Genomic DNA, 24,216 nt, shown 5'->3' with positions numbered 1-24,216 from the left:
ACCCACAAAGGGACCCAGTGAGGCAGTTCTCCTACTCAAGGTAACCTGGAAAAGGGCAGAAAGGCTCTGCTCCCCGGGGTCAGAAGGGCAGCCCACTACAGGGGTGGCCCGCCAGAGCCAAAGAACTTCAGCCTCCTGGAGGCAGCCCCAGGGCGCTGGGAGCCGTGGCTCACAGCAGCGGGGGAGTCTCCTGAGCTGCACCCCGGGGAGCACCGGCACAAAGTGGGGGAACAGCAGGGGACCTCTGCCAGAGCGAGCACGTGGAGCCCAGCCCTCGGGGCACACAGCAAGCAGCTTGGTCTTTCCACAGCCCAAATCCAGGAAACAGAAGCAGGCAGAGCCAGTAAGCAGGAGCCCCCAGGGCATGAGCCCATTGACCTGACTGAGGGGAGTGAAGAGAGAGAAAAACTGCCCAGCTCTGTCCTCTGCCCCTGGAACAGGACTCTGGAGCTCTGACCACATTCAGATCCTGATCCCAGTCTAGGTCCCCCCATAGAACAACAGGGCCCCCCCACCTCGGCCCCGTGGCAGAGGGGGGCGCTTATGTTCATTCACAGACCAGGAGGGAGGACAGAACCTCACACACTGAGACCCTTGTGGGAGTGTCCCAAAAGCTCAGGAAGCACCCCAAAAAAACAGGCTTAGGCTGGGAAAATGAACAAGCAAAGAAATAAGAGGAAGACCATTGAGAAATATTTTGCAAATGAGCCCAAGAAGGATCAAAATACTCATTCTGAAGATGAGGAAGCACAAGCTCCTACATCTAAAGACTCCAAGAAAAACAGAAATTGGGCTCAGGCTACGACAGAGCTCAAAAAAAGACTTTGAAAATCAAATGAGGGAGTTGGAAGAAAAACTGGGAAAAGAAAGGAGAGAGATGCAGGAAAAACATGAAAATGAAGTCAGCAGCTTAGTTAAGAAAATCCAAAAAAATGCTGAAGAAAACAGCATGCTGAAAACCAGCTTAGGTCAAATGGATAAAACAGTTCAAAAAGTTATTGAGGAGAAGAATGCTTTAAAAAGCAAAATTGGCCAGATGGAAAAAGAGATAAGAAAACTCTCTGAGGAGAATAAATCCTTCAGACAAAGAATACAATTCAGGGAGATTGATGAATTTACCAGAAATCAGGAATCAATACTTCAAAACCAAAAAAATGAAAAATTAGAAGAAAATGTGAAATATCTCATTGAAAAAAACAACTGATATGGAAAACAGACTTAGGAAAGATAATTTGAAAATTATTGGAATACCTGAAAGTCATGATCAGGCAAAGAGCCTTGACATCATTTTCAAAGAATTACTACAGGAAAATTGCCCTGATATTCTAGAAGCAGAGGGCAAAATAGAAATGGAGAGAACCCACCGATCCCCCCGAGAAAGAGATCCCAAAAAACCAACCCCTAGGAATATTATAGCCAAGTTCCAGAACTCCCAAGTCAAAGAGAAACTATTACAAGTAGCCAAAAGGACACAGTTCAAATATCATGGAGTTGCAGTCAGGATCACACAGGACTTAGCAGCAACTACAGTGGAAGCTCGTAGGGCTTGGAATACAATATACCAGAAGGCAAAAGAGCTTAGAATGCAGCCAAGAATGAACTACCCAGAAAGGCTGAATGTCCTCTTCCAGGGAAAAAGATGGACTTTCAATGAACCAGGGGAATTTCAAAGGTTCCTTTTGGAATGGCCAGAGCTGAACAGAAGGTTTGATCTTCAGATACAGGACTCAGATGAAGCATGGAGATTGGAGGAGAGGGGGGAAATATGAGGGACTTAATGAGGATGAACTGCATGTATAGAAAAATGATACTGATAATATTCATATGAACCATCTCAGTTAATAGAGCAGGTAGAGGGAGCTTTTATAGTTGAAGCACAGGAGAAAGCTGAATTCCAAGATAAAATATGGTGTAAAAATGGAGTCAATAGGGAAAAAAGGGAAATGGAAAGGGAGAAAGAAAAAGGAGAGGGGGAATAGTACAAGATATTTCACATAATAAGATTTTTTTTATTACAATGAGCTATTGCAATGATATGGAAGAGGGGAGGCAAGGGGGAATGAGGGAACCTCTGCTCTCATCAGAGATGGCTAGGAGAGGAAACAGCAAATATATATGGTATAGACAACTGGAGTAAGAAGGAGGGGGGAGCAGGGGGAAGGGGTGGGGATGTGAATAAAGGAGGAGAGGATGGACCATGGGGGGACAGTGGTCAGATATAACACATTTTGTTTTTTTACTTCTTGCAAGGGGCTGGGATGGGATGGCCTGCCCAGGACCATAGGGCCAGGTGGATTCTGGGCCGAAGAGGTGGTATGGGGGCTCAGGGCTTCTTGGCCCCAGGACCAGGGATCTGTCTGCTGTGATTCTCAGCGACCCTAGAGTCAGAGTGAAAGGAGAGAGAAATTATAGTACATGGTAGTGGAGAAATAAGAAAGGAGGGAGTTGCGATCAGCAATGGCAACGTTGGAAAAATATGGAAGTAACTTTTGTGATGGACTTATCATTAAAGAATGTGGTCCACTCACGACAGAGTTGATGGTGTTGGAACAAAGACTGAAGCACATTTTTTGTTACTATTATTTGGGGGAGGGTGCAGGGTAAGTGGGGCTGGGTGGCCTGCCTGGAGCCACATAGCAGAATGATCTTTGGGTGTCTGAGGCCGGATTCGGACCCAGGTGCTCCTGGCTCAAGGGACAATGCTCTGTCTGCCACCCAGCCACCCCTACTATTATTACTATTTTATTTTATTTTGGGTCTTTTTTTTTTCTTTCTTCTTTTTGGTTTTTGCAGGGCAGTGGGGATCGGGTGGCTTGCATGTCACATGGCTGGGTGATTATTGGGTTTATGAGGCTGGATATGGAGACTCGGGTGCTCGTGGCTCCAGGGCTGGTGCTTCGTCCATTGCGCCACCTGGCCATACCTACAATTATTATTATTTTTTTTTATTTTAATTTTTTTTCTCTCCCCTTTACTTTTTCACCCAAGCAAGTCTATCTATATTCATGGAGGGAGGGGTATTTTGTTTACTTGTAAACAAGTATATTTTATTAATGTAAAAAAAAATTTGTACAAAATGAGAATAAAAAATAATTAGAAAATAAATAAAAAATGATTTGCCCAGGGTCAAAAAAAAAAAAAAAAAAGAAGACTCAAGAGGGTTTACTTCCTTGTCTTACTTATATTGGTGTGGAGAGGATAAAGTGGGTAATCAAGGATATATGTGCAACAATGACAGTATATGTACCACAAAACTCATCTTTTTAATTTTGCTAAATACATACTTATTCTTATCCTTTTTCTTTTTAGATTTTTCAAGGCAATGGGGTTAAGTGGCTTGCCCAAGGCCACACAGCTAGGTAATTATTAAGTGTCTGAGGTCAGATTTGAATCCAAGTACTCCTGACTCCAAGGCAGGTGCTCTATCCACTGTGCCACCTAGCTGCCCCTAACTTATTCTTATCCTTAATGGGTAGGTGGGATCTCAGGGTAAAAGGGTATGGTCACTTTAGACATTTTTTTGGTAAAATTCTAAATTTCTTTACAGAGCAGTTTGACAAATTTGTAATGTGAATTGTGTAGGCTGATGGACAAATGAATGGTGCTAGGTATTGTAGTTACTACTCAAAATGTCTTGTAAAGAATAGGCATTCAAGAGAAGTTTGGTGAAATGATCTAAACTTATGAATGAGGGGAAATGATTGGAAGCCTTAACTGGTATAAACCAAAATATTTTTCTTTGCATGATTTATCCACTGAATTTTGATACTCATATTCCTATATGAAATAATATTCTGCTTCATAATATTTTCAAAAGATTATTTGCAAAAACAGTATGTTTTTTAGCTAGGAAGTTCAGCCTTTTCAGAAAACTTTACAAGTATGTTATAATCTAAAAATAATCTGGTCTATTATTAACTGTTGGTAATGGGGCAATGAAAATTATAAACAAGAAACAGATTTAATTTTGATCTCAGTTTAGAACTATAAAAAACAAGAATGGGCAACCAAAATTAATGGTTTACTTCTACAAATTTTCAAGATAAGACTGGAAATTTTCACTTATTGATGGTATTATGGAGAAGATTATATTTGGGCATAGAGTAAATTAACTTGTAAAATCCCTAACAATTCTGTTATTAAAGGCATTTTTTATAAAGTATCACTTTTGTGAAATGATCAGACTACATCTTCCTAGAGAATAGTAAACATTTTAGTTCTAATAAGGATAATATATTTGGCTTTCTGACCAATTTGGGGTTTTTTAGTGACAAATATATATTCAACATTTTTTTACTATTTAGGGGGAAGGAATATTTATTTTCACCAATGAACATCTACTTCAATACTTAAGAATGACTATAATTCAAAATCTTTATTTCCTATGATTGCCCCTACAGCCAACATGGAGATGAGTTTTTCCATATCTGGCTTGGTTAGACTTTGGGTAACATATATGATCTCATATTAGACCAAGGCCAATTGACATTGCTTTTGATAACTCAGGGTCACTTAAATGATATGAAAAGTCCTTAAAATAGGTGGAAAAGAAAGTATTATCATCATTGTTCTTTTTTTCTCTCGAAAAAAGAAGGCTTCAGGGGCAGCAAGGTGGAGCAGCGGATAGAGCACTGGCCCTGGAGTCAGGAGGACCTGAGTTCAAATCCGACCTCACACGCTTAATAATTAACCTAGCTGTGTGGCCTTGGGCAAGTTACTTAACCCCATTGCCTTTCAAAAAAAAAAAGAAGGCTCCAATTATAGTTGGATTGAAGCAAAGGTGGTGAGAATGGGGTAAGAGGAACAACACTAGAAACAATGAAACTGGGTTTAGTGCACTATTTTTTAAACCTACTTATTCCTTTAATATTCAAAGCCAATAGGCCAAGTAGGTCCAGTTCTAAGAAAAGAAAGACTAATTCTAGTTGGGATCCAGGATGACAAAATTAATAGGTCTGAATGCAAAGGTCAATACAAGGAAGAGAATAGTCAGGCCAACTATAGACTGAAAGCAGGGTTAACATTGCTCACCCCCTAGAGGGCTGAGGATTATTAGGATTTTAGCATATTCTTTCTTCTTTGCTATTTATTCCATAACCCATTCAACTGAATGGTCTGGGAATTTGTATTCAACTAGACAATTCTGGAATGTGTCACGAGTTATCACTTGAATTGAAGCCTGACTTAAAGTTCCCTCTTTATATTTATCAGTAAACCAATATCATACCTTTTGAAAAACAGAAAGAGGGGCGGCTAGGTGGTGTAGTGGATAAAGCACCAGCCCTGGAGTCAGGAGTACCTGGGTTCAAATCCGGTCTCAGACACTTAATAATTACCTAGCGTGTGGGCTTGGGCAAGCCACTTAACCCTGTTTGCCTTGCAAAAACCTAAAAAAAAAAAAAACAGAAAGAAATGATAGCCCTGGAATCAGGAGGACCCGAGTTCAAATCCTGATCTCAGCCACTTATAATAATTACTTAGCTATGGGACCTTGAGAAGTCACTTAACCCCATTGCCTTGCAAAATCCAACTTTATAGTCAAAGTAGAGACCAATAAAATTGAAAGGAAGAAAACAAAAAAAAAAAAGAACAAATGAGAATGATTTTCCAAGGAATAAATAAAACTGAACAGAGGTCAAAGGCAACATAGTAGGGTTAAGGAAAAACAAATCTTCATGGAAAGAACAAGTAAAAAAATTAGTTATTTTTTGTGGAAATAATTTTAGGAGAAATTTTACATGCAAAATATTTTCATAATGTTCACAAATTTTTTTCTTTTAACGTTATTTCTTCCAAAAAACTTGAGTAGAACAAAAGTACTCGGTTTCATTCTTCCTAACAATCCTTTGGCTTAAATGCTTTCTTCCTCTTATATTTTCAGATAGTAAATATCCAAAGCTGATTTACTTCTCAGAAAGTCATTCATGTATTATATTGATCTAAATGTAGACTGCATGTCTAAAATGATATATGCTTAGAAGGAAAAAATATGTATATGATATACACTGAAAAATATAACAAGTTTTCTACAAGTCATATTTTAAAACAAATGAGGTTTGTGAATAGATCAGCATGATTAGTTTTCTGGCCAAAGAGTGTTTTTGTCTTTAAGCAGACTGAGAAACTTAAGAGGTTTGTTTTTTTTTTTAAATAAGACTGCTAAGATAAATCCCTGGAGAGACAGTAAGGCATTCTTGCAGTTAGACATCGTGGAACTTAGAATCTGGAAGACTGGTATTCCTGTTATGTGACTGACTTTCATTAACCACAGATGATGGACATTTCACTTCTTAGTATTCCAGGCAACCAGGGGCCAAGGCAGGAACAGACAGATGGACAGGCCAAAGTTTATTATTACCGATTCTGGATATGTTTAATTAAAGAAAAGAATACAAGAAAGAAGAGGAGAAAGGAGTATGTCTCCCATAAACTGCTTCTGATATATAAATGATACAAAGGATAAAATATCTAGGCAACTGTCCTTCAAGTGCTTTCATCTTTTCTAGATGAATATACCAAAAATTGATGATTCCTATTAACAAAAGTAGATTAATAGCCACAGTTCTGTAGTTCATTTAGCTTGACCATATCATCCTCAACTTTAGCTAACATGATAGGAAGAGAGTAGCAAATTAGTTATCTGTGTCAGGAAGGGTACTCTTAGAAAGGACATAAATTGAGTATAGCAGTAGAAATACTTTGGATTTGCTGAGTTCCTTGGAAGAGGAAGGGGGTTAAGCATTTATATAACTCTGACACTGTTGTTGTTACTGATGTTTGTTCTTTGTTCTCAAAGAAAACCATAACATCAGAGAGCTGATGCCATGAAATGCAAATAAATTGGATTTGAGTGAGGGGGGCTGTGCTACGTCATCAGATGCTATGTCATCAGATTCATTTTCTTCTCCAGAATTATTCGAGTCCAGCAGCCAGATATAAATCAGGATGTGAGGCAATGAGGATTAAGAGAATTGTCCAAGGTCACACAGCTAATAAGTGTCAAGTGCCTGAGGTTAAATTTGAACTTAGGTCCTCTTGACTTTAGGGCTGGTACTCTATCCATTGTACCAACTAGATGTTAGGTAACAGTTGCCAAGTAGAACTCATCATCATCATCAACATCAGCAGCAGTATATAGCTGACTCTTTAAAAATATTGTTTATTAACTGAAATAATTATATCCAAGGTCAGTTATGATTGAAAGTACTTTTCTATGCCTTTGAAAAAAGAAATACTCTGCACAAGGTGGTCATGAGTTAAGTAACTATTCTTGACTATGATGACCTATGAACTCAAAATAAACTTACATTCCTGCAACAGTATGATGGGAAAAGGTCAAAGAATATTAAGGTCAATATGGCTTATTACACTCAACCTATGACTTCTGTTCAAAAAGCAATGAGCTGATGATAAAAACTGGAAACAAATATGGTGTCCACCAACTGAGGAATTCTGAACAAATAATAGCGTGTGAACATAATGCAGTTTTATTGTATCTTAATGGCCGAAGGGACAATTCCAGAGAAATCTGGAAAGGCTTGTATAAACTGCTGCAGAGGGAAATGAGAAGGACCAGAACAGTTTTTAAAATAATAACACTGTAAAGACAAAGAACTTGGAAAGACTTAAGAAGACTAATCAATTCAATAATCACCCTCAATTCTGGAGGACCTATATGATCCCAAGAAAGTTATGTTCCCTCATTGGGTTTTAGTTCTTCATCCATAAACATGCATATGAAAGGTGATGAACTCTCATGATACAATGAATCACAGAAGCTTTTTGACATAATCAATGCAGGAATATATTTTACTTAATGATAAGTATTTGAAACAGTGGTTTTGTTTTTCTTTATTCTTCAATGGGTAGTGGGGTAAAAGGAAAGAAATAAATTTTAACTAATTAAAAAAATTAATTTAAAAAAGGAAATGAATATGACCTAGGTGAAAAACTGAATCACATACTGACATTAAAAAAAGGTTCAGCTGAATATGGACTTCTCACAGGTTTTCCATGGAAAGGCAAATAAAGGATTTGGCAAATTGACTTCATGTGATAGTCACATTGTTGTTTTGTCTTAGTGTGGTCATAAGAAATGTAAGCAAACAAACCACCATAAAAATAATTGCAGGTTATGTATCATCCACTACAGCAGATTGAGTACTGAAGAATTTCTCAAAAATTCAAAGGTCTTTCAAGTTAAGTAAACATATTTTGAGACAGAAGCTCAAGTGCAAAAGTAACTTAGGAGAGGATGATGAAAGTTATTGGAAAATATGGTTTGGGATCAAGAAATGGAAAACACCAAAGGCTCATAGACCAGTCTGAAGTCTTTTGCTTATACACTGTAAATATTTTCTTCAAGAAGAGTTAGTAACTTCTGGATCTAATGAAACCCAACATCATTAAAATTGAACTGACTCCAGCTTAATGGAAATCAAAGAATACAAAACTTATTTAAAAGTAGCTCATTTCAGAACCAGCTCTTTTTGTGTATATACATGAAATGGTTAGAAAAAAGTTTGTTTAAATAAAAGGCCTATTTACAAGATAGTGGAATAAGTAGTAACTTTCTCTCACTCTCCCATACACAGCTATGAAATAGTGCCCCAAAACATACCAGAACAGCAGAACTAGCAAAAAGACAGGGTGAAACAAACTTTTAGCCCAAGAAATTTGGAGGACTGGTAAGAAGGACCTGTTTTACTCAGGTAAAAGGGGAAACACAGTTCAACTCAGAAAGGATTCCAACAAGCCAACAGTAAGCCTTACCCCAGCAAACCAGTGAGAGATTCTAAACCTCAATATAGTGGAGAAGGCAAACACTAACATAGCCATGGAAACAGGCAGACTCTGGCAGCTCTAAAAACTACCACAGGTTTCAGGATAGCCCCAGACAAACAGATAACCCCCAAATCTAGGGGTGCCTGAGTAAACAGGCATCCTTCAGTGGCCAGACCCCCACATACTTCAGTGGGAAGCCCCAGGGAAACACAAAAACACCCCAGTGAACACAGCAAATGTCAAATACCGGCACCAAACTCTAGCTCAGCACCAGGTAAGCTGCTAGACACCTACAGCCTCCAGCAGTACCAGTCTCCCCACAGCTCAGCATTAACACGAGAGTCCCCCTGCGTCTCAGAGAAACATCAGTGCAAAACCATGTAAATAGCCAAGGTTTGCATCCCCTGGCACAAGAAGCTTGAGACAATGCCCCAGGCACAGAGCTCAAATTAAAAGATAGAGAAAAAAACAACAACAAAAGAATTTGAACATAGAAAGTTACTATGGTGACAGGGAAAATCAAGACACAAACTCAGAAGAGGACAAAAATGTCAAAACACCTATGGGCAAAACCCTAAAGATAAAAAACAGGAAGTGGTCTCAAGCCCAGAAAGAACTACCTTATGATTAGGTTTAGCAATAAGAAAAAGAAAAAGAAATTGAAGGCATTAAAATAGGCAGTGAGAAAACAAAACTCTTTGCAGATAATATGATGGTATACTTAGAAAATCCTAGAAAATCAACCAAAAAAAGCTGCTTGAAACAGCTAACAATTTTTGCAAACTTACAGGATGTAAAATCATTAGCATTTCTATATATAACGCCCTCCTCAAAAAAAAAAAAAAAACCCAGAAAGAGATAGAGAAATTCTATTTAAATAACTGTAGACAATATAAAATACTTGGGAGTCTACCTCCCAAGATAAAACCAGAAACTATATGAATAAAATTATAAAACACTTCACAAAAAAAATAAAGTCAGAGCTGAACAAATGGGAAAAATGTCAATTGCTTTGGGAGAAAATTGAGCTAATAAAATTGACAATTCTACCTAGATTAAATTACTTACTCAGAGCCAGGTAAATCAAATTACCAAAGCATTATTTTATTGTACTAGAAAAAATATTAACAAAATTCATCTTGAGGAACAAAAGATTAAGAATATCTTTTTTTATTAAAAAAATTTTTTTTAGGTTTTTGCAAGGCAAATGGGGTTAAGTGGCTTGCCCAAGGCCACACGGGTAGGTAATTATTAAGTATATGGGGCTGGAATTGAACTCAGGTCCTCCTGACTCCAGGGCTGGTGCTCTATCCACTGAACCACCTAGCCACCCCAAAAGATCAAGAATATCAAGGGAATTAATGAAAAAATGCAATGGAAGGTGATCTAATCACAGTATTATAAAATGGAAGTCATCAAAACTATCTGGTACTGAGTAAGAAATAGACTAGTGGATCAGTAGAATAGATTAGGCACAAAAGAAACTGGTAAATGAGTATAGTAATCTTCAGTTTGATAAGATACCTGCTTCTGGGATAAGAATTCATTATTTCCCAAAAAATGCTAGAAAAACTGCAAAATGGTATGGCAGAATCTTAAGCATAGATCAACAGCTCACACCCTATGTCAAGATAAGGTTGTAATTAGTACAGAATTTAGACATAATGGGAGATACTATATTGCATTTAGAGGAACAAAAAATACTTTATCTGTCAGATCTATACAGAGGGGAGGAAACTATGACCAAAAGAGATAGAGAATATTATAAAATGCAAAATGGGTAATTTTGATTAAATTAAATTTAAAAGATTTTGTACAAATAAATGCAACCAAGATTAGAAGGAACATAGAAATCTGGGAAACGATTTTCACAACTAGTGTTTCTTATAAAGGAATCATTTCTAAAATATACAGAAGAATCAAATTTATAAGATTATAAGCCATTCCCCATTTAATTGTCAAAGAATTTGAACAGTTTTCAGATGAAGAAATTAAATCAATTTATTATAGTCATATGAAAAAATGCTCCAAATCATTATTGATTAGAGAAATGCAAATCAAAACAACCATGAGGTATTACCTCACACTTATCAGGTTGGCTAAAATGACAAAAGGAAAACGTTGTAGAGGATGTGGGAAAACCGGAACTAGATAGAGTACTGCTGTTCTGTAAGAAATTATGAGTGGACTTCAGAAAAGACTGGAAAAATTTACATGTTGAGTGAAGTGAGCAGAACCAGAAGAATATTGTACACCTTAGTAGCAACACTGTAGGATGATCAGCTCTGATGGACTTAGCTCAATGATCAAGGACAAATCTAAAAGACTTGTGAAGGAATATACTATCCACATCCAGAGAAAAAGTTATGGAGTATGAATGCAGACCAAAAGCATACTATGTTTACTTTTTAACATTTGTTTTATGTTTTTTTCTGTCCATCTGATGGTTTTTTCCCCCTTAGTTCTGATTCTTCTTTCATGACATGACTAATATGGTAGCATGTTAAACATGATTATACATATATAACCTACATATGAATATTCACTATCATGGGGAGGTGAAAGGGAAGAGAGGGAAGTAGAAAAATGTGGAACTCAAAAACTTATATTGAAAACTATCTTTAGGAGCAGTCACATGGTGCAGTGGATAGAGTGGATAGAGGACCAGCCCTGGAGTCAGGAGGATCTGAATTCAAATGTGACCTCAGATACTTACTAACTGTGTGATCTGGGGCAACTGCCCTCTGCCTCACCAAAAAAAAGTAAAAAATTCAAATGAGAGGCGGAAGAAAAATTGGGAAAAGAAATGGAAAACAACTCAAACAACTAATAACTCAAACCTTGATTGACTTCATAACTTTTAAGCATCCTAACCACTCTGCCTGGAGGGCAGAATACCAAACACTTCCTAAAGCCAAAAAGTTATCTAAACTGTAACCCTTACCTCAGAGAATTATAAGTGAAGATAAAATTGTAAAGCCCTTAGGGCACAGTAGGTACTTAATAAACACTTATTCCCTTCTTTTCCCATTTTATCTAGTCTAGTAAAATCCAGCTAATCCCAAGAGAATACAAAGAGACACCAATAGAGCAGGGCTCCCAGTCTAGTTATTGGATCTATTTTCATCTATGACAAAAGTTAAATCTCTACATTTATCTCAATTGGATTAAATACATATATTAGGAAGCTATAGTAGAGTTTTGGTATTTTTTTAGGTTTTTTCAAGGCAATGGGGTTAAGTGGCTTGCCCAAGGCCACACAGCTAGGTAATTATTAAGTGTCTGAGGCCGGATTTGAACTCAGGTCCTCCTGACTCCAGGGCCGGTGCTCTATTCACTGAGCCACCTAGCCGCTGCCCCCCCCCCATGGAATTTTTACTTGAGTAAACAATAGCCTGGGGTACTCTTAAAAAGGCCCTATTTTACCTGGCCATCAGTTTAAAGAGTAAGCAGATCTATGTTAAGAATCAATTTACCCTCAGTTTTCGTTGGGTCATAGCTGTTTCTAATGCCATTTCTCGTAGGGGATCTCTGGTGACATCAAGCATGGATGCTTTGATAGAGTCTCCTGGGTAAAGACTTAACCGAGACTGTCTAAGAGCCATCCTGGTCTGGAGCTGCATTAGTTCTTCTTCCTGACGTTTCAGCATGATTTCTTGACTAATCAGGTTGCCTTCAAATGTTTTTTCATATTGTCTGCTGCATTCAAGAGAAAGGAAAAGTGTTTTTAAATAAAATCATTAAGTCAAAACCAAAAAAAGCATCCTCGTATAGACTGATAATAAACTTTAAAAATAGCTTCAAATTTATGGCCCCCATAAATGCTGACATCCACAGTGCTAGTTATAAATAAACAAATATATAGCTAAAATGTGAGGCTAAAAGAAAGTCAATTATGTCTGAACTGAACTAAAAGAAACAGGGTAGCAATCATTATTTCAGATAAGTCTAGAGTTAATATGGCTATATTAAAGAAATAAGCAGGGAAATTAAATTAACATAAGCTTAAAAGCATATATAAAAGAATCAATATTGATACTTAATGTATAGGCAGAACTGCACATGAATATTTAAAGAAAGTGATAACTGAGTTAAAAGGAAAATAGATAGTAAAACTATACAAGTAGAAGACTGTAATGCATTTCTTTCAGATATAAACAAACAAAGCCATAAGGTAAACCAAACCAAAATTATGGATCTAAGCAAAACTTTAAAAAAACTAGAATTGATTGATTTCTGACTATTTCTGATTGGCAACAGAAAGGAACTCTACAAAGCACCTTTAAAAATCAATGATTTATTGATATACAAAGACATCTCAAAAAGATAGAAAAGTAGAATTAATGACATTATTTAGCAATTATAAAACAACCCTGTATTAATTATATACATTATATGACTATATTTCATACAGCATATGTTATATTCATTATAATATGTATATATACATAGGCTACATAGTATTCAATATAATAATGTATATGTTATCTTTACAATACAAAATTGAATAAAGGGCTCTTAAAAGACTAAATAAATAAACCTAAAGACATAGTTCAAGGAACAAATTATGAAATGATGGAAAGTTTACTCAAAGAAAATGACACTAATGGGCAGCTAGGTAGCATAGTGGATAGAGCACCGGCCCTGGAGTCAGGAGGACCAGAGTTCAAATCTGGCCTCAGACACTTAATAATTGCCTAGCTGTGTGGCCTTGGGCAAGCCACTTAACCCCATTGCCTAAAAAAGCCTAAAAAAAAAATGACACTAATGAGTCAATATATCACTTTTAAGATTTGACTAAAGTGCTTGTTAGAAGAAAATTTTAATCTCTAAATGCTTTCATTAATAAGAGAATGGAAATAAATCAATGAATTGGACCCACAACTAAAAAAAATTAACAAATAAAAAATTCTTAAACTGAAATCCTAAAAAGTCAAGAGATTAATGAAATTGAAAGCAAATTAGATAAATTAAAATAAATTAATCTATTTTAATGGATAAATAACAGATAATTATGGGACAGTGAGCAAATAAAATGATAAGTAACTAGCAAGGATTCATATCAAAAGTGAAAAACAACTCAAATTATTAGAAACTACTTTGCCCAATTCTAAGAGAACAAAACCTGAAAGTTTGCAGAAAATGGATGAGTCTTTGCCAAAATATATGAAGAAGAATAGATTACTTAAATAATCAGAAAAATATCTGAAAAATAAAATGAGTAAACCACATCTGAATTCCTAAAGAAGGAGTGGGGCTCCAGGACTAAGAGTATTTTGCAAATGAATTCTATCTAGTACACAAAGAATAATTTCTTTTTTTTTAGGTTTTTTTTTTCTGCAAGGCAAATGGGGTTAAGTGGCTTGCCCAAGGCCACACAGCTAGGTAATTATTAAGTGTCTGAGACCGGATTTGAACCCAGGTACTCCTGACTCCAAGGCCGGTGCTTTATCCACTATGCCACCTAGCCACCCTATGCCACCTAGCCACCCAAAAGGCTTCCTATAGATATTTATCATGAACTCTCTCCTAGTTTATTTTTTTTTTAGATTTTTGCAAGGCAAATGGGGCTAAGTGTCTTGCCCAAATCCACACAAGGAATAATTTCAATGCATAAACTATTTGCAATTAAAAAGAAGACAGTGCCTTTTCAATCTTTCTACAATATAGATAAGGTATTAAAGCTTAAATAAAAATTAAAGCTTACATTTAAAAATTTTGAATTTTAATTTTTAAAATTTAAATTAAAAAAACTATTCCTATCCCTAATAATTATGGATATAAAATTTTAAATAATATTAGTAAATGGCCCAAAACAGCATATCAATGAGTTGGCTTTATACCGTCATAGAGGATTGGTTCAATAGAAGATTACATAGATAATAAATCATGGTAATGACAGATAAAAACCAAATGATTATAGCAATAGATGCTGAAAAGGAAACATCTATTTCTATTTAAAAATACAGAAAATATAATAATAATAAATGAAGTTTTCTTAATAGAGTAAATATTTGTCCTTTGTTTTCAAAAAGGGCCACATGGAGTAAATAATATCGCTCTGAATCTAGGTGCAAACATAAATAGTAAAAGTCTCTATTTTTTTCTTCATTCATTTGTGTGTGTGTGTGTGTGTGCATGCATGCATGAGAGTGGTTCTGCAGAACACAATCCATTCTAATCTGCAGTTTCTGGGGGCACAGAATAGTCTTGTGCTGTTTGAATTTCCTTTCCCCTTCTATTTTATACCTTTCTCCTGCATGTTCATAGAACTTCTTTGTCTATGACTTAAAAGTTTGTTGCATGGTATTTTTGGTTTTTATTTTTTCTCTGGATATCTCCTAAGGATTCTTTAGATTGGAACTTTGTTTATTGAGATCAGGAAAAATAAAGAATGCCAATTACTACTAAAACTATTTAAAAGAGTGCTAGGAATGCTACTATAACAATAAGACAAGAAAGAAAAATTATGAGAATAAGCCCAGATAGAGAAAAAACAAAATTATCATTTTTTGAGATGATTTGATACTTAGGAAACACTGAGTCAATAAAATTTTAAAAGAAACAAAAAATACAAAGCTGCAGGATAAATCCAAATACATCATCATCAACATTCCAGTATCTTAGTAACAAAACAGCAGAAAGAACTACAAAGAAAAATTCCATTTAAAATGACTATAAAATATTTGGCAGAATATCCACCAACATGTACCAAGAACCATAAAGTATATATCTACATAAAAAACACTGCAAAAATAAAGACTGATTCAAGTAACTGGAAAAAGCATCCATTTCCACAATATACAAACCCTTCCCACCATTAGCCACACTAATTAGAATTCAAAAGAGAGTCTCCCTGAGCAAATATCTCCTTCCTTGGTGGTCTCTGTCTGCAAAACTCTAAAAAATCTGGGATCATGTTAGGAATAGGGTTCCTTTGATATACCACTATCCGTCTACATTATTGGGTGCTTCTCCCTTCCTTGAATTTGAGAAGGGGGCTGTGCTAAGTCACCAGCCTTACTTTCTCCTTCAGAGTTATCTGGGTCCAATGACCAGAGATGGAGCAGGATGGCTGGATGCGAGGCAGTCAGGGTTAAGTAACTTGCCTGAGGTCACACAGCTAGATCCAGTGTCTGAGGACATATTTGAACTCAGGTCATGCTGACTCCAGGGCCATTGTGACATCTAGCTGTCACATATGGTTGACTAGTTAAAAGAGCCTGAAACTCTGGAAACTTGAACCTTACCCTCAATGTTTGTCTCAGGAGGTGCTTAACAAAAGAGAATTTATCCCAATAGTTGTTCAAATCTGGATAAAAGAGTCTTGAATGACTGGAACCAACCAGGTAGAGGGAGAGCTTTCTGGGAAATCTGGACAGAGTGGCAAATAGACCTTTAGTGCTCTGGATCTTGGATGTCATGATACAATTTTACTAATACTTCCAAAGGCTAACCTTTGGAATCATCTTCTTCTCTACTCCATGTTTCAAAAGTCATATCCAAAGCTCCTTGTAAGAAATAGTCTCACCCTCTACTAACCCAAGATGGCAGTGAGCACTTTGCCTCCTCCCATTATCTCCACATATTTATGTGAACCGTTTTCGATGCCCAGCCAACTCCTGGAGTTGCCTAAACTACCTGCTCAAATTTCACCAATTGATTTCCCCAGGCAAGTGTGGTTACCTAACAGGAAAGGTCCATAGGTATAGGTAAGATTTAACTACATCAGAGAATGTGGTCTTAAAGATATGAGGTAATGGAGAGGAGGTCACAAAACAAATAGTTAATAAAAATTTTAATTCCTTCATAGCTGTGCCTACCAAGGAACCAGCTTAGAGGGAATTTATTTTTCTGGGCCAGGTATAAGTATGCAGAACTGTTAAATTTAGCCAATAACATACAACTGACAAAAGCTCAAGTTGAATTAATTTAGACCAGAAGTGTCAAAACACTAGGTCTTTGGAACATTTGTGGTCCACAGTTAATCAGTAATCACTTATTGGTGCATGATATTTGTTGAGCATTGTAGTAAGTAATGGGGAAGAAAAGAAAGGTAAAAACTCTGTCCTTGATTTTAATGGGCTCATTCTAATAGAGGAGACAATATATTAAAAAAAAATTCTATAAATAAGATTTATACAAAATATATGGAAGGTAATCTGAGTAAGAATGTATAAAAGCAGAGGGTGGAGGGTGAAATCTGTAGAAGGTGAAATGTGAGTTGAACTTTGATAGAAGCTATGAGATAAAAGCATTGAGGTATAGGAAATAGTTCAAATCACAGTTCACATAAAGCAAAGTAATAACAGCATTCCATATCAATAATAACATTAACTTATGTTTATATAATCCCTTGTGGTTAACAAAGCATTTTTCTCATGACACACCTTTGTAGTAGATTGTGGATATGTAATTGTTACCATTTTAAAATGAGGCAAGAGAGGCAGATAACCAAATAGAAATCAGTTTGATGAAAAGACTCAAAAACAGAAAAACTAATGATTGGCTAAATGTTATCTAACCTTAATATATTCTTAAAAGGAGATAACAGATGAAGAAAAGAAAGCAGAGATGGAAGCGAAGAGAGGAAAAAGGAATTCTTTACTTAGTGGAATAACAGCTGCATGTGAATGCAGAAAAAATTATGAGTTGGAGTTTATTATCATTAGTTAATATTTTGCATACCTTGATCTCTGTGTTTGGCCATGGTTTGATGAGGTTTCATCAACCCCTTGGAATCCACTACAGGAGTCAAATGTTTTTGAAACTTCACTCCTCTTTACTAATGTAGAGACAAAATTAATAGTTACAGAAATGGTTAAAAGACTTACAGCAAGGATTTAAAAAGCAAAATTATTTTAAGGGACTCAGATTTACATGCACTATACAAAGTCAGTACAGCATTGAGAAATATTTAAAAGGTAAACCCTGCATGAGTTACTTAGCCCTGTTTGCTTCACCAAAAAAAAAAACCACAAAGAAATATTTTAAATGAAATAAAGTTGTTTTTAAAAACATTCATTTCTTCCAAAATTAAAATAACCTCGTAGTCCTTAAAGGATACATGGCACTAGAATATTGGAAAATTTTGAAAACTGGAAAGTTCATAGGAATCTTCTAAAATTTCTGTATCTCCTCTAGTATCATAGCATCATTTTAGAACTAGTTGAAAGGTACTCCAGATGCCAATTAGTTCAACTTGTTCGTTCTGCTGATAGGAAAATTGAGGTCCATGTCATGTATGCAGTGAGCATCATAGGCAGGATTTGAAATTTCCAGGTTTCCCAATTTCAGACCAGTGATCTTTCCACTCTAATTTTCTATATATCAATGACTGTCTTAAGTACCATTCCTATTGTTGACAAATTACCACCTCAATGTAATACACTCTGTGTGTGTATGTATGTATGTATGTATGTATGTATGTATGTATTAATGATGGAGTGGATATGAAATCATCAGAGATCTAGTTTATAATCCAGATTAAGACACTTAATCTGTGTCACCATCAAGTCATTTAATTTGTGAGAGCTAAAAACCTCGAAAATGGGAAAAAAAATAATATTTACACTATTCTACATAAAGTGAGTTATTGGTCATCAGTTCTTTAGGAATTGCAAAATTTTATATTAATGCTTCTTACCTTGTCGAAAATCTGGCTCAGAAGAAATAATAGATGGACTTTCACTGGCAGTACTATAGATATCACTGTGATAAGCTTTGTATCTTCGAATTGGTTCTAAAAAGATATAAAGGAAAAGAATGAAAGCATTGGAGTTCATTAAATGATTTTAAAAATATAAATTATTGATTTTAACAATAAAAATATTTTAAGCAATCTTTAAAATCTGCAGATTCCATCCTTGAAAGAGTCAATTTTTTTTTAACAAAAAAAAGGGTAGAGTCAGGATGAACTAAAACAATTCTTATGCTTAAAACAAAAGAAAAACTTAAAAACAAAGTAAAAACAAGCTAAAAAAAAATTTTAATTCCATCAATGAAGCAAAAACAAAAGCAGTCACTGTTTTTCAGGAAAATTACACTTCTATTAAAATATTGAAATGAGTATTTTCTCTCCCTTTAACTTAAAATTAGTATTTTTGAGAAATTGAATTTATCAGAATGGTTGAAAAAACTTTCAAAAATTAATTTCCTATACAGTATCTATGAATATCATTAACATAATAAAGAGTCTGTATTTTTGCTAACAAAACTGAAAACACTCTGACTTCAGAAGGGTATTAATAAAAGAGACTTCTTTACAACCAAGCTAATTGTCAATTTTTTTTCTCCTTCCACTTATTGGCCAAATGAAGTTAAGAATTTTGTAACAATTGTTAAAATATTCATCAGTACATTGTGATGAAACAGCTAAATTACCTTTGCCTTCAAATGGTTGAGTTTTTATAACAAATTCTACTTCTAATTCACAGTGAAAAAGATAAAGTTCTATACTTGTGGTAGAGAAACCTGGGCTCCAATCCTACCCCAGATACTAACAGTGTGAACCTTGACAAATCACTTAACCTATCTGGGTTTCAGTTTATCCATCATTATTAATATTAATAGTTAGCATTTTTATAGTGCCTTTAAGTTTACAAAATACTTTATAAAAATTATCTTATTTGATCCTCATGATAAACCTGGGGAATTTCACAAGATGATGAAACTAAAGCAAACAGAATGGCTTGTCCAGGGTAAAAGAGTTTACTGTCTGAGGCAGGATTCGAACTCAGATCTCAGGGAAGCTAGGTGGTGCAGTGGATAAATCACTGGCCTTGGACTCAGGAGGACCTGAGTTCAAAGCTGTCCTCAGACACTTAATAATTACCTAGCTGTGTGACCATGGACAAGTTGCTTAACCCCATTGCCTTAAATTTAAAAAAAAAAGGAAAAAAATCCCTTAGATCTCTATCTGCCAGATAACCCAGCTATGGGTGTCAAAAGAATGGGTTTGATTAGTTGGCTTCTAAGATGTCTTCTAGTGCTATATCTATGGTCATAAAAGGGGAAAGGGACAAATATTGGAGGGGATATGGAAATTTGGGGATACAGATTCATTGTTGACAGAACTGTGAATTGATATAACTACTTTGGAGAGCAATCTGGAATTATGTCCAAAGAGTTGCTAAGCAGCTTATGCTTTGACCCAGCAATACCACAACTTGATCTGTTTCTGAAGATAACTAGGAAAAAGGAAAAGAATTTATATATTCTATAATGCTTACAGCAATTCTCTTTGTGGCAGCAAAGAATGGCCATCAATTAGAGAATGAATGAACAAGTTGTGGTATATTATTGTAATGGAATACTATGTGCTATAAGACATGATGAGCTTAATGATCTTAGAAAAACATGAAAATACTTGAGTGAAATGAGCAGAACCAAGAGAACATTTTATATATAGTAGCAGAAATATGGTCTTAACAATTTTGAGTGAATTAATTATTTTGAGTATTATAACTAAATTAATTATAAAGAACATATAAAATATATAAAGAAAAATGTTCTCTGCATCCAGAGGAAAGAACTGATAAACAGAAGTATACAGCCCGATGCCTCTAGGGTGAGGGGTGGGAGGGAGGGAAGGGAAAATAAAAGAAATTTACATGACAATTTTCTTGTATATTTGAAAGGAATAATAGCATGTTGTGCATTGTAGATTTGCAGTTCTGTATGCAATCATCTTTTTTAATTGTATTAAGTTATTGAAATAGTTATTTTGTTCAATAAATTAAAATAAATTTATTTAAAAATCGTTATTAAGGGACAGCTAGGTGGCGCAGTGGATAAAGCACTGGCCCTGGAGTCAAGAGCACCTGGGTTCAAATCTGGTCTCAGACACTTAATAATTACCTAGCTGTATGGCCTTGGGCAAGCCACTTAACCCCATTTGTCTTTCAAAAACCTAAAAAAAAAAATCTTTATAAGATGGCCAATTCATGTATTAAGGATAACCATAACAAAAATTTGAAAAGGGGAAAAAAATTTTTAAAAAAGCAAGCTAAGTCTTTGATTCAATGATCTTAAGGTTCCTACCTCCACAGGGATTCAAATTCTTCTCTCATTAGGCACAGGATTCTCCTGGGGTCACTAACAAGTCTGAAAAGCCAGACAATTTCCCCAGTCATCATCAAGGGTGGCAAGGATTTTTCTTTTAATTAGCTACCCCTACAAATCACTTTAAATGTATGATATCATTTGATCCTCCCAAGAGTCTTGTGAGGTAAGTGTTATTATCATCTGTCAAAATTGACTGTATGCGAGTACAGATCTAAACTTCTCTTGGAATTTTATATTTTATATAATCTGTTTTTCACACAGGATTGGTAAAATGGGACCACTTCTCTTGGGACAATGTTAGTATCCCCCCAGAGATACTAAAGATTCCCGGCATCTTTTGAATACAGATCACTGCCATAAGTTTACTCCTAATTTCATGGGGGAAACAAGGGGAAAGTGTGAAAATAATCAAAATCCACAAAACTCAGTGAATTAAAAGGACATAGCTTTTTAAATGTTTCAAAATATTTAGAATACAAAATCTCAATCTTTAGAGCCATAGTGCTTTTCCACCAAAATATAATAAGTCTCAAATTAACATTTAAGATGAGTTTGCTTTGTTTTTGTGGGGAATCTGTGAAAAGAGCTTACAACAGTGACATGAACTCTCTATTCAAATACTAGCAAACAAAACAATGCAAATTATTAGCAGAGACAAACACTGTCATTTTAAGATCCAACAGAAGATATTCATCTTAAAACTACAGAGTAAGTAATTCAGGATGTAAGAACATTTAAGGATTTGAATTGGGAACTCAAAAGTCATTGAGTATGACTTCCTCATTTTCTGGATGGGGAAACTGAAGTGACCTATCCAAGGTAAGCTTCCAAGAAAGGATCTGTACCAGGGCACTCTGCTTTTATCATTGTACCACACTGCCTCCCTTCTAATAATAGCTAATATATATATATATATATATATATATGAAAATATACAAATATATGCATATAAATATATATGTAAATAAAAAATTTTAAGTTTGCAAATCATTTATTTTTATTTTTGCGAGGCAATCAGGGTTAAATGACTTGTTCAGGGTCATACAAATAGTGTCAAATGTCTGAGGCTGGATTTGAACTCAAGTTCTCCTGACTCCACCTAGATGCCCCTACAGATCACTTTATTTTTTTTTTTAGGGTTTTTTTTGCAAGGCAAATGGGATTAAGTGGCTTGCCCAAGGCCACACAGCTAGGTAATTATTAAGTGTCTGAGACCAGGTACTCCTGACTCCAAGGCTGGTGCTTTATCCACTACGCCACCTAGCCCCCCTACAGATCACTTTAAATGTATGATATTGTGCATACCCTTTGATTCAGCAATACCACTACTGGGTCTATACCCTGAAGAGATCATGAAGAAAGGTAAAAACATCACCTGTACAAAAATATTCATAGCAGCTCTATTTGTGGTGGCAAAGAATTGGAAATTGAATGAATATCTATCAATTGGGGAATGGCTGAACAAATTGTGGTATATGTACAGTATGGAAAAATATTCTTCTATTAGGAACCAGGCAGGATGGGAATTCAGAGAAGCCTGGAAGGATTTGCATGAATTGATGCTGAGTGAGATGAGCAGAACCAGAGAACATTGTAAACCATAACAGCAAATTGAGGGTGATGATCAATCTTACCGAACTTGCTCATTTCAAATAATCAAGGACAATTTTAGGTATCTGCGATGGAGAATACCATCTGTACCTAAAGAAAGAATTGTTTAAAGAAAGACCAAAGACTATTACCTTTAATTTTTTTAGTTATCTTATTATGTAATTTTGCTATCTCTTATATTTTATTTTTCCTTAAGGAGATGATTTCTCTCTCATCACATTTAACTTAGATCAATGTATAGCATGGAAACAGACTGCCTTCTGTAGGGGATGAGAGGAGGGAAGTGAGATTGGAAGTGAGATTCAAAAAACCAATAAATGAATGAATGAATGAATGAGTGTATAATATCACTTGGTCCTCCAGTCTAATGAGGTAAATGCTTTTACAAAAGAGGAAACTCAGGCTAAGAAATGTCAAGATACCAAGTTACAATGAAGAAATCACTATGCTCTTAACTTGGATAAACAGCATTTTAATTCAGTACTATAGACTCTAAGACATACATAGACTAAGAGATAGAGCAGAAATGTTGACTAGATTTGATAAACTATCTTTTTCCTTTCATAAAAAATTACTTGTTTTAAAGACAGATTTTTGGTTTGAGGATGGAGGAGTAATATATCCAGATCAGTAAGTGATTTAAAACAAAAGATAGGGGTAGCTAGGTGGCACAGTGGATAGAACATCAGCCCTGGAGTCAGGAGGATCTGAGTTCAAATCCAGACTCAGACACTTAATAATTACTGAGCTTTTGACCATGGGCAAGCCACTTAACCCTATTGCCTTGCAAAAATTAAAAAAAAAGTTCGAAAAAAAAAGATAACCATGCAATTTTGAAAATGTTGTATAATAGAAGAATCTCAAAGATAAAAATTATGTTGGTTTCTATTTATCCCCAAAATCTTTAAAGTATTGAAGTACATATTCTTTTTTCACTATTTTTTTTTCCTTAAAAAGGAGATTTTTCTTAAATGACCTATCAGGAATAAAGAACTAATGAGTTATTTATTTCTGTTCTTTCTCATTAAGGTAACCTTACTGGAATGATGCTGCTTTGAGATATAAATAAAATAGCAAACACTGCTATAATCACTTCACATTTCTATAAAGCTCAATGGTTCATAAGGCACTTAAACAGTGTCCCATTTGATCTGAACCAACAACACCTCTGTGAGTCAGAAAAAGCAGATAGTAACATGCCCATTTTAATATTAGAAAAACTGATGTTTGGAGAGGGTGGTTAATTTAACCAAAATCACACCACTAGTAAGTGGATGAGTAATAAGAAAACCCCAGGGGACCTGAGGTCAACTCAGATCCTTTGACTCTTATTTTCCATGTTTCCCATTTTAATATGCTGCTCCTTTTCCCTTCTCCATTTATAACATTGTTCTTAGGACCTATATAAAAATAAACATGACAAACAGTCAAAAAGCACTTGGGGGGGGGGGGGCAGAGCCAAGATGGCCTCATGAAGGCAGCATTCCCCAACAACTCTGACTCCCCAAAAAAACAAAGGATGGCTCTAGCCAAAATTTAGAGGGGCAGAACCCACAGAAAGACTGGGTGATACATTTTCCCAGTGCAAGATAACTTACAAGTTCCATGGGAAAGGTGTGCTCCACAAGGACCAGGGGCTGGAAAAAAAGCCAAGGCAGTAGCACAGTGCAGCCCAGCCCAGCCCAGAGATCACCAGCAACAGCTTGAAGGGTCAAGGAGAGAACTCTGCTCCACCAGAATGAGTGTGGAGTAAGG

The 24,216-nt window shown here is 35.6% G+C and overlaps 1 protein-coding gene across 9 annotated transcripts in view; it reads right to left on the bottom strand.

The window, feature by feature from the left end:
- Positions 1-24,216, bottom strand: part of PTPN13 (protein tyrosine phosphatase non-receptor type 13) — a 231,074-nt gene that overhangs the window by 101,927 nt on the left and 104,931 nt on the right. For 7 of the 9 annotated variants that reach the window (XM_074228614.1, XM_074228608.1, XM_074228610.1 and 4 more), the window contains 3 exons: positions 18,431-18,526; positions 17,473-17,569; positions 12,261-12,483 (listed from right to left, as the gene is read on the bottom strand). In XM_074228614.1, the coding sequence (XP_074084715.1) occupies positions 12,261-12,483; positions 17,473-17,569; positions 18,431-18,526 (416 nt within the window). The remainder of the gene's footprint in view (positions 1-12,260; positions 12,484-17,472; positions 17,570-18,430; positions 18,527-24,216) is intronic. The other 2 variants (XM_074228609.1, XM_074228615.1) reach the window with 1 other exon arrangement.

This window comes from Macrotis lagotis, chromosome 3, assembly GCF_037893015.1.
Source record: "Macrotis lagotis isolate mMagLag1 chromosome 3, bilby.v1.9.chrom.fasta, whole genome shotgun sequence".
Taxonomy (NCBI): domain Eukaryota; kingdom Metazoa; phylum Chordata; class Mammalia; order Peramelemorphia; family Peramelidae; genus Macrotis; species Macrotis lagotis.
The sequence above is the reverse complement of the archived record's forward strand: the minus strand, read 5'-3'. Positions and strand labels throughout refer to the sequence as shown.